Source organism: Rhodnius prolixus, unplaced genomic scaffold (genome assembly GCF_049639745.1).
Source record: "Rhodnius prolixus isolate KJV_2025 unplaced genomic scaffold, Rpr scaffold_1, whole genome shotgun sequence".
Taxonomy (NCBI): Eukaryota; Metazoa; Arthropoda; class Insecta; order Hemiptera; family Reduviidae; genus Rhodnius; species Rhodnius prolixus.
In genome coordinates, this window is record NW_027411581.1 from 62,386,502 (window position 1) to 62,397,874 (window position 11,373).

Genomic DNA, 11,373 nt, shown 5'->3' on the forward strand with positions numbered 1-11,373 from the left:
AACGGTGGTAGACACCTTCTCTGAGACAAGAGAGAGGCAGTCTTATGGAAGAAAAAAAAAAAAATTAAGCAGGCAAAAGGAAATTACAGCTGCAAAACTTATTATTAAAGGGTACGATAAAAGTAAAGTAATGATTTTCGTCCAAATACCAATGTAAGTATCGTGAACGGAGACGATTAGCAAACTCTTTATTATAAATTTCTCGTTTTATGTACTAAATAAAAATCAAGACCTCGATCGAGAATCGAAATTAGTACCACTATACAAAAAGCTTTGCGGGCTTTGGCTCTAACCGCTCGGTTACTTTGACGCCTATTGAATAGTAGTCTAATCAATTCTATATAAAATCATTGCAGTATAATAACAGTGAGAAGCTCTGTATTCCCTTTCTATCATGTGCATGTTTATTCGAATTTGTGCCTTATTCTTAACCGAAGTGATAACAGTCTGCGCTCTAACCTAAACTTAAAGTCCCTTTATAAGATTCATTCAAATCACCACCTTTTTTTTTTTTAACAAAAGCTCTCCATTAAAAGTGGAAACCCAAATTCCATCTAGGAAGAGTATTTTACATTTAAAAAAAATTGTTTTCTGACCTACCTAAACCAAAAAAAAAAGAACCATTCCTCAATATTTAAGATTTAGACCAGCGTTTTAAAAATAAACAAACGTAGAGTTTGTTTTTTTAGAATTTTGCAAACTCCATTTCTAAGTTATTTAAGCTTATTAAATGAAATAGCACAAAAAAAAAAAAAACAACCTTCTTTTAGCGTAGATTTTATCCAACATAGCACGATATCTTTACTTCGAGAAAAGATTTAAACTTGCGCACATCAGGTTTCTTACAGAGAATTTGACTTCCCAATTTTATCACCACATCCGTACAGAAGATCCAAGAACTTCGTAAACATGTTATGATGGATAAAATCAACATTAATAGAGTTCGTAGAATAAAGTTCGTATTTTTTCATACATTAAAATTAAATTAATTAATTTAAATTCTTAAAAATTAATAAATAAACTTTCATTACTTCAACACAAAAACCTGCTAAGGATATCGCAAAATGGTCTACATAGAAATGGAATAGCAAAATAACTACAGACTGACAAATTAATGTTAAATTATTCAGCCAGGCATAAAAAACAGGGTGCAGTAAAAAAAAAAGTGCTAACTTAAATAATAATTAATAAGTGCAAGTTTTTTTCAAAAAGTGCCAGAAAATCGTTAAGCGTAAAAGAAACACATGCCTGTATAATTTTGCCCTATACATAATATTTTACTTGGTAGTTTAGAAGTGAAATAAAACGAAAAGAATTTAAAAGTAGTAATTAGTTTGAAAAATAAAGCTACTTCGTCCAGAAAAAAAATATGGAACAGATTTTTTTATAAAGAAATATTCTTTTTTTTTTTTAAAAAAAAAAAACAAATAACTAAATTATAATTGAATAACGCTAAGAAAGGCAAATGGCTAAAATGATAACGAATCAACTACCGAACAAAAAAAAAATGTTTGTTTACAGCAAAAATAATTTAAAACAAAACAAAAACAAAAAAAATGTTCGAAGACAAAACGAACTAACTTCGAAACATAACTAACGAACTCAACACTGATTTTTTTTTATGTATTTGGCGTATGTAATATACATGTATTTACAATATTTAATAAAGCAAAATTTGTTTGAATAAATTTCAATCTAGAAACTTCAGGATGTTCAAGGAGTTGCCTTTATGGACGAGTACGTAGTGTGTGGTTAGTGTATCCTTTCGTTTAAAACAACGTCCACACTCGATACATTTAAACATTGGTTGTACTCCGCATTCCAGTCGCATATGGCGTAGCATGCTGGTACGATTCTTGTAAGTGCGGCCACAATTTGTACAGGTCCGTTGGCGCTGCAGTTCGGAAACGTCTATAATGAACATAAGAAAACAGAAAAAAAAAAAACACTATATAAATCACAAAAAGTTATTTCTTTTTATCATGTACAACATTTACTGTATTTATATATATAAAAAAAAAGGAGACGTAAGGCGTGGAATTATTGCAAGAAATTAATGGACCTGAAATTTCACTTGACTAGCCAAGAGATACCAATAAACATGAGAGAAATGTCAAGAGGAGTGAATAAGAAGGGATGCTCAAGTAAAATCACTTTCTTATTTAACCCAAATAATTACTTATTTATTCACAAAAGGCAATACTATTAAAGGGCACAGCTGATTTGGCAGTTGATTGGAATAATTTGGTTTATACTGATTAAGTATACCTCTAAACTTATACAAAATAAACTGTATATTTCTCACTTAAGGCAAATTTCAATTCCAAGTCTTACATCTCCAAAATAATTGGAAATTGAAGAGGGATTTTTAACACTGTAAATACAAAAAAAATAAATCAAAACCATTATTATATTTAATTGTAATTATTGACCAACATTTTTTTTTCTCTTAAATTATAATCATTAGCAAATCTTTTGTAAATATATATATATAAAATAAAAGACATTAAAATTATTGAAAATACGACAAGAAATGAGTTATTATCATTGAAATGAAATAGTTTTAAAGTAAAGAGTTAATGTCAAAGGAATATTCTCCTTTTATTGGCGGCACAATGGTATGCGCCACATGTGAAATAAGATGTGTCTTCAAATGGTCTTTCCTTTTGAAAGACTTGCCACAGATATTACATCGAAAAGTTCTTTCTCCGCCACATTCCCATTTTTGATGTCTCAATAAATGTCGGCGATTTTTATAATTTTTTCCACAATCAATACAAAATGATCTAGCTGTTTGATGATGATCTGTAAGCAAATAAATGAAGTAAAGTTATTTACACAAAACAAAAGAAAAAATAAAATCGCAAAGCACAATGAATTGAGAAAATAGGCTGATAATAATAAAAAAAAAAAATATTATCTACAAAAATTTTTTTTGCTACTTTCGAGTAATATGGTGTTAGAAAAAAATAATAATAAAAATTATTTTAAGTAGAATGTCGAAACTAATTAAAAATTTATTACCAAATCTGGAAAAAAATCAGAAACAATCCACTAAACTCCAAGACGCTAAAACAAATTGAAAGTTTTATGATTAAAACAAATTTTGTAAACAAAAAAAAAGCGGACGACAACCTTCACTTGAAACACACACAAAAAAAAGGAAGAATATTTTGGAAAAAAGCACTGAAATTTTCCAACAGTTTATTAAATATATAAAAAATATTAAATATATATATATATTAGGCTTTCATAAACACTTTAGAAATATTTAACAATAAATATTTGTATAAAAAAAAAAAAAAATATTACAAAAAATGTTGCCTTTGGCTTAAAGCAAAACCTAAATGTGTCACCATATGAGATTTCAAATTGACTTTCTGTTTAAATCTTTTCATACAAACGGTACACTGGAACTTAGGATCTACTCCACATTCGTATGTCTTGTGTCGCTGTAGATCACCCTTATATTTGTATGTTTTTGGACATCTATCACAAACGTAGGCACGTACTCCACCACCTGCGGACAGGTGCTGTGGTCAATTATTTATTAATGTGCGTGCATTTAGGGGGTAATGCGAATTCTTCTGCAGAATGTGAGAGAACGTCTGGCAAAAGATGAAGGTTTTTGAAGAAATATTAATTAAAAAAAAAAAAAAAAAAAATATTAAAAATTTAAAAAAAACAGCAAAATGAAATTATTAAGAACAATTTAATCTAATAATAAAACAAAAAAAAAACTGCCTAGGATCGCGTTCCTTCTCAAGATTTTTGGAATCGCCTAATTGAGGTATAACTAAGAACATCAAATAAAGTAGATTTAATGAGACTGAACAAACGAAAATGAGAAGAAAAGAGAAACTTAATAAGAAAAGTGAATAATTGGTACAACTTCCAAGCAACCCATCCCAACGAATAAGCCTATATCCAGTAAAAAATAATTTTAAAATAAAGCATCATAAGTATATTGTGAAAAGAGTAACTTAATCATGCCTAATAATTCTAATTCCACAAATCTATATCACTCACAGAAAGAACGTAACTCGACATTTCTGAAGATACGAGCTTAAAAATGTATTACTAACAAGGTAAATAAGAACATTTATCAAGTAAATAGAGAAACTAATCTCGCATGTATTATTAATTAAAAATGCATACACATTAATTAATGCATTTAACAATAAACATTTCGTTTAAAGTTGAAAAAATAAAAATTGTTAAATTAATTTTTCTTTTAAAAACTAATAAACACCTTATTAATTTCAATTAAATAGATTATTTTTTTTTTATGACAACATATTTTTCAATAAATAGCAGATAGTAAACTGACTAGTTGACAAAAAAAAAAAATTATTTCAGGTTGCTGAGTTGGGTTGCAGAAAAACAAGAGTTAATAAGTATTAAGAATACATAAATTGCTCCCCAAATTAAAAAAGGAAGAAAAGTGATTAGGCTTCAGAGTAGGAAAATATCGGAACGGTAAGACTAAATAAGGCATTTTTATAAACAATAATGAAAAAACACAACAGTACGCAATATGTCCCTTGCACATTATGGAATTGTTGTTGTTGTTTTTTGTTTTAATGTGCCCTTTTCCTTTATTACCATTGTTGGATAAAAACCTTCCAACATTTGGATGCAATATTGGGATAAAAAAAAAACAAAATACACTGATCTCAAACTCCCCCACCTACGCATCTCAAAACATTACAATTTTTTCCATTCCAGTAGTTCAGAATGATGCTGTTGGATAAAATGAATTTTGAGATTCTCTTTGCGACGAAATTTTTTAAAACAAATACTGCAACCAAATCTTCGCTCAACACCGCACTCATACATATGATGTCTTCGTAGGGAACATTTATTCTTGTAAGTCTTCAAACAGCGTCCACAAGAAAACATGACTTCTGCATGAAAAATCCATTTAAGTTAGTTTTAAAGCAGTATTGGTATACTGAGAACATAATTAAAATTATTAAACACATAATTTTTTACAAAAAATAAAAAAAAAATGGAAAAAAGTAAAAAAATATGCTTCATTTTTTTTTTTTTTTTTTTTTAATTAGGATACTTTTGCGTGAATATAATTCAGATAAATCAAGCTAATCGATGATAGAGCTATGCGCTTAATTTATTTTAATTGTTATTTGAATTATCTCTACTCCAAACAAAATTCTTGACTGGATGAAGTATGGTAAAAAAATAAGTGTATCCAGAGGTTTTATCCATCTGTAGATAAAATAAGTCAATTAAATCATAATAATTGTTAAGTAATGTTTATGAAACTTATAAAATTACTTGGATTAAAAAAAAAAAAAAGAGTATACAAGAAGATACTTACAAAACAACAGGAATTTATAAAAGGTCGCATTAAAGTTAAAAAAAAATGCATTTACATCCCTCATTAGAAAAATTTATTAAAACCCTTAATTATTGAAAAAAAAAGAAAAGAAACAGGCTTTATTTAATCTCAACTTTTCGGAAATCTTAAATCATCAATATTAGTCAAATGTGTAATCTGATGTACTTTAAGATGACTCCTTTGCTTGAATCTTTTATTACAATGTTGGCATTCAAATTGTCTTTGAACACCACATTCATTTTTTAGATGATATGTTAGATTCCGCTTGTATTTATAAATCCTTTGACATCTCGAACAATTGAATCCTGTAAAATTTGGAAACTAGTTAGAAAAAAGCCTAGATTTTGTTAACTTTACATTTCATTATTCTTTACAAAAGTAAACTTTTTATTTAACGGAAGGTTTTTTTTTTTTTTTAGTACGTTTCGCTAAACATAAAACATGAACTCAGAAAAAGTGCATTTTCTACTAACTTATAATCATGCAATTATTAAGAAGTAACCAAATTATAAACAACCGAAAAATATAGTTACTTCCAGAATTGAACAAAAATAATAATATCTGAACAATAATTGTATGTATGTATGTAGAAAATTTAAAAAGTAAGAAAATACGAATAGAAAATGTTCCAATAGTACCTACGAGTTTTATTTTTCCAATATAAGACTTCGCATAAGACAAGAAAATTAGGAAAAACAAAACACCCATCATTTTTTTTCTGTCTTTTTTTCAAAAAACGAACTCAATTTAATCCAACGTGTTACCCAAAAATATATCTAAATTAGAAAATACCAGAAATGTTATCTATAGCTAGTAAATGTAAAAAAAATGTAAACATTTATATAGTATACGTATGTCAATTTACACGAAGCGTTAATTGTTGTTGACACAATTAATATTTCTGTTACAAGTTAAATTTTTTTTATTTCTCGTTACAAATATTACATGTTAATTCTTTTATCAATGAAGAATGTAATGAAGAAAATCACCACAATGAATATTCTTTTACTGAACTGAAATCGATTAATTGAAATCAGTGAGATTATTCGTTTCTTTTATCCAAATGTCTCATATAATGTTTTTTCATATTAATTTTCTGTTTAAATCGTCTTTCGCACAATGGACAAGTGAACTGCGGCTCCTTACCACATTCATATTTTGAATGTCGATGCAAAGCTCGTTGGTACTTGTAAGTTCGACCACAATTATCACAGATAAAGTCCTTTTTCCCATGGGAAACTGGGCAAAAAAATTAAAAGAAAAAAATAATTAAGTGTTAATGTACATTAGTAAACTAGTTTATATATTACTATTATTAATTTATTTACCTATATTTATTAGAACCATGAAGTAAAAACGTAGTAATGACTTTTTCTTTTTTTTTTGTAAATAGTTCTCCGATTTTTTCAATTTAAATGACCCCCAAATTGAAAATCACATTTCTTTTAATGAAAATATATAAAAACATACTGTATAAAAATATCTGTTAATTTAAAGGCACTTAACTTAAAGACACTGTTTTTTGTTTTGTTTTTTTTTAAGAAAAACTATATTCATATAATTTCTAAGAAGCATATAACTAAGTAGCTTATAACTTAATATAAACTGATTTTCATACTGCAGCGATGGATGACAAAAATAGTATTCCAACTACTGATGAACAAGGGTTACTTAGCTCTTAAGAAGTTAGTTTGGCCCAATGACATAAAAAATACATTTCATTTTTTCTTTTATTGCATCCAAAATACAAGGATAAACTGGAAAATTTAGTTTTAAATAAATAACAAGGAGTAAATTTTAGGCAAATTTGGTACTTTTAAAGCTATTGGGTTTTGTTGAATACTATGCAGGGTGTAAAAAGATGAAGAAAAAGCAAAATAACGGTGTGTACTGCAACAGCAGTACTAACTAAGTTAGTGCCTGTTAACCAATATATGACAATAAACTTTTGGAGAAGGCCAAATCCTACAAAAAAAAGAAGAGATCCTTCAAAGTTGCTTGACAAAAGAGGACATGCCCGGTGTTCTTCTAGAGAAGTCCAATAATGAGTTCTAATTTAAGTTCGTTAGGTCAGTGAACTAAATTTTTTTTTATATATATATTTCTTTTAGTTTAAGCGTAGAAAAGATATTTTTTTTCTAATAATTGGTAGAGTAAGTAACTGTCTACTTCATTAGTCGAGTTTACTTTAAATGACAATGAAAATTGGGCTAAAAATTCCCTGAACAAGACGTACACATTTTTAAAAAAATCATAGTTTTTAAAAAAAAGGGCACAAAAAAATCTAAAATACTTTACACACAATATGATCCAATTAGCGGGCCAAAGTAACTTTACGGATTACGAAATGATTACTCTACTATCGCCTTATTTTAATACTTTTCAAGTTTTATTGCGAACTGACAAAAATATTATCATTAACACAAGAATGTGTAGATATATGCTTAGCAAGGTTTTCCTTTCGTCTGAATCTCTTCAGACAAATATTGCATGCAAACTTAGATAAATTTCCACATTCATAATTTATGTGCCGTCTAAGATGCCAACTATATTTGTAACTTCGTCCACATTTATTGCAGAAATGCTTCCGGAACTCTAAAAAAACAGAAAAAAGATATCGTGTGAATAATTTTTCTTAACAAATATGTATATTTATTATAAAGAATTTCAATTTCAATTTAATAACAGAAGGAGAGGTTCTCCATCAAGTGAGGAAAAATAAATAAACTTGAATGAAATAGAAATATCACTCCGAGAAAAAAAAAAAATCAATCTATGTAGGAAAAAGAACACAGCATCAAAGTAACAACTGTAAAATTGGCGGTTTAAAAACTCGTGTTTTTACGGTAACGCTGAAAACAACCAAGAATAATTATACTCAAATGAATGAAGAATTTACCTATAGTTATAATATCCCAAACCTCAGTATCGAGTTTTGGCGACAGGTGATGCGATATACACTCCGGATAGAGACATAAAAGTAGAGTTAACTATGGCATCGAAATACTTCGTAAGTCGTAGAGAATGAATTCTTTTGAGATTGGTGCTTTTGGTTGTACTCCACAGCTCTATTTCATACGACCGGTTGATAACTACAGAACTTACACACAGCTACTTGGAAGAAATCAAATTTAACGGATTCAAAAAACAAGTGTTATTTACAACTAACCATTTCAATATTATCAGATGTTCTAACAATTGAAGCATTCATTTTAAAGTTGCTTTCGATTCCTTAAAAAACTCCAAAACAATAAATAAATTCTGGTTCTATCATCCTTCAATGTTCAATAATTTGAAAATAAATAAATGAATTGTTTTTGTTTAGCAAAGCAAAATCTTAGAAAATTTCATTTCAAATGAAAAAGAAGAACGTTTTAATATTTTAAACACAATTTATTGCTTATTGAAAATAAACTTGTACAATCTGGACCAATTTAATGATGTTCTCCCTCTGTTTTAAAGTTTATTTCTGAAACAAGAAAATTCTGTATTATTACCTAAGCGAAATGAATGATTATGATAAATCAAACGTTGAAATACCTTCATTTTTAATACAACAAACCGATCAGTAACACGTAAGAAAAGAAAATATAAGATTAATAATCAGTGCAATTAAGTAAGTGTTTTCATCTTAAAGAACTTGAAGTGCTAGATGAACACTTCTATAGGTAAAATAACAAATATGAAATTAATATATTATTCTTAAATTAGTTCACCAATGATATTTTAAAAACTTACACGAAATCTTTGTGGGTTAACCAATGCGCTTTAAGATTGCTTTTCACTTTGAAACGTTTCAAACAAATTGTACATTCAAATTGTGGCTCTTTTTGACATTCCAGTCGTTGATGAGCTTTTAAATTATGTTTATATTTATAAGTTCTTCCACAAACTTCACAGGAAAACTCTGTAGATATTCGATTAACATGGTGTAGATGTTCTTGTATGGCATAGGCTGTAAACAGTGTACATCAGCTGATAAATATCATTCGTTAAATATAAAAATTATTAATTTTATTTCAAGGGGGGGGGGAAGTGACCAAAAAACCTATTAGAAATTGCAAAGAATTTTCGAATTATCTTGTAAGACCTACTTTAAAGATAATGCTTTAAATCTGACTATGAAAGTGTCAAGAAGATGAAAATTAAGATACAAATTTAAAATTTTCCAGTGTGATGGGTACGGCGTGTAATAATAGTTTGTACATGAAATCCCAATGTTCCGAGAAATAAACATACAAATAAGTTCAGAAATAAACCCAAATTACAAATTTGAGAATTCACTTTAGCTTACATCTCCCATTTATTTTTTATTATTTTTATTTTAAACTAAGCGTCCCTTTCTGGATACAGTAAATTACTGACTCTACCAATTAGTCAGTCATCAAATTATGTATTTACTTATTTATGCTAATAAACATATGATAGAAATTAGTGATATCATAAAATATTTAAAAAAGTACGAAATACAAAAATATGTAACTTTTATAGAAGTGCGACGAAGATAAGTGATATCAGGCTGGTGATGTGCTGAAGATTTAAAGCCAAAAAACGTTCAGTATAAAAACTTCTAATTAAAATATTGGTGACTGAATTAACTTCATGGTCAAATTACCAGAATTCTCTTGTTTCGTTTCCAAAATTCGGCTGAATAAGGCTGAAAAAATATAAATTGAAAAAAAAAACTTCCAACCTACGAAAAAATAATTATTGAAACAATACACTTTTTTGTTTAAAAAGAAAAACATTGTACCCTAATGTTATTTTAAAAGTAAAGAGAGAAAGATAAATTAGGTAATATTAAACATATTAATGATGGATACGGAAGTAAGATAATGAGAATTTCAGTTCTCAGTGAGCCTCTATCCACTTTCCGGATTGCTGTGACCAACAAATTGGTCAAACTGTAGCAGCGTTAGTAAAAATGGAAAGATCGTAAGTCAAATTTTCCCAGATACTATTCTTATCTCCTATCTTATTATAAAGAAATTGGAGTTTTTTTACATGTATAATATAGTAAAAATAAGTTTTACAATAGTAAAAAAAAAACCTGAAAGATAAAAAATTATATCACTTTAAAAGAAAAATAAAACATTTCACATTAATTAATAAATACAAAATCAACTATAACTAAAATATGAAATCACAAAAAAAAGTATTTTTAATTTTGAAAAAATGTTAAAAGAAAAGTAAAAAGAGCCAAAAAAAATTCTCTAATTTTACTATTTAATGCAAAATAATTCAAATTAAAATTATTTATAGATGAAACTATAAATTAGAATTGATAAAATTATTAAGAAACACATTTAGGTTTCAGTAAATGTAAATCTAAAACCGCCTATACTGTATTAAAGTTAATAAATGATACTCAACCATCCCAAGATGAATCAACTTTCGAAGCAGAAGATCTAAATTGAAGAAAAACTATTAATAAAATTACTGGAAAAAAAAAAAATTGACTTCATTACGTTTTGACACAAGCCTCTATTATTGAAGATATTCCATCAGAACTGTCACAGATAGACCCACGTTTTTTTGTGCATAGAATTTGTCTCTTTTTAGTAGCGTAACTTTTCACAAAACTTGGTGTACCAGTTTATATTGTAACATATTTTCACTTGACAATTATTAATAAAAAAAAAGGTTTAAATTATTCTGTTTAACTTATTTATTGTTTTCAAGTGACAAAATTATGATCTTTAAATTTATAAAAATTATAATGCTTACAAGTATTTCTGATCACAAATGTCAAACTTCAAACCCATTTCACATTATTTAAAGAAACCAACTTTAATAAAAAGCAATTTATAACTTAATAAAAAAAAAACAAAATCTAGAAATGACTCTATTAAAACTTTAAATTTACATTTTTCATTGTATCAGAATGGACAAAATAGTGTGCTTTTAGATTTACTTTTTGTTTAAACTTTTTCCCACAAAACTTACATTCAAATTGTGGCTCAATACCACATTCATATTTGGTATGACGATATAAGCCGCTATAGTAATGG

General features: G+C 27.5%; 1 protein-coding gene across 6 annotated transcripts; it reads right to left on the bottom strand.

The window, feature by feature from the left end:
- Positions 1–5,039: 5,039 nt before the first annotated feature.
- LOC141446067 (longitudinals lacking protein, isoforms A/B/D/L-like) lies at positions 5,040–8,823 on the bottom strand. 6 transcript variants are annotated; one of them, XR_012453463.1, is made up of 4 exons: positions 8,532–8,823; positions 7,767–7,957; positions 6,509–6,601; positions 5,040–5,667 (listed from the first exon to the last, which is right to left on the bottom strand). XR_012453463.1 is itself a non-coding variant. In XM_074112455.1 (3 exons), the coding sequence occupies exons 1-3, from the start codon at positions 6,707–6,709 to the stop codon at positions 5,471–5,473; spliced, it is 309 nt and encodes a 102-aa protein (XP_073968556.1). In that variant the 5' UTR covers positions 6,710–7,756; the 3' UTR covers positions 5,040–5,470. The 6 variants fall into 6 exon arrangements, 2 of the variants coding, with proteins under 2 accessions (XP_073968556.1, XP_073968557.1); XR_012453462.1 differs by lacking the exon at positions 8,532–8,823 and adding an exon at positions 8,262–8,525; XR_012453464.1 differs by lacking the exons at positions 6,509–6,601; positions 8,532–8,823 and adding an exon at positions 8,262–8,525.
- Between the last annotated feature and the right edge of the window lie 2,550 nt (positions 8,824–11,373).

What these genes read in the sequence shown, in the direction of transcription:
- LOC141446067 (XM_074112455.1), bottom strand. An exon ending in ACATTCAAAATATGAATGTG is followed by an intron (nt 5,668 to 6,508) that starts GTAAGGAGCCGC and finishes CAAATTTTACAG; the next exon opens with GATTCAATTGTTCGAGATGT.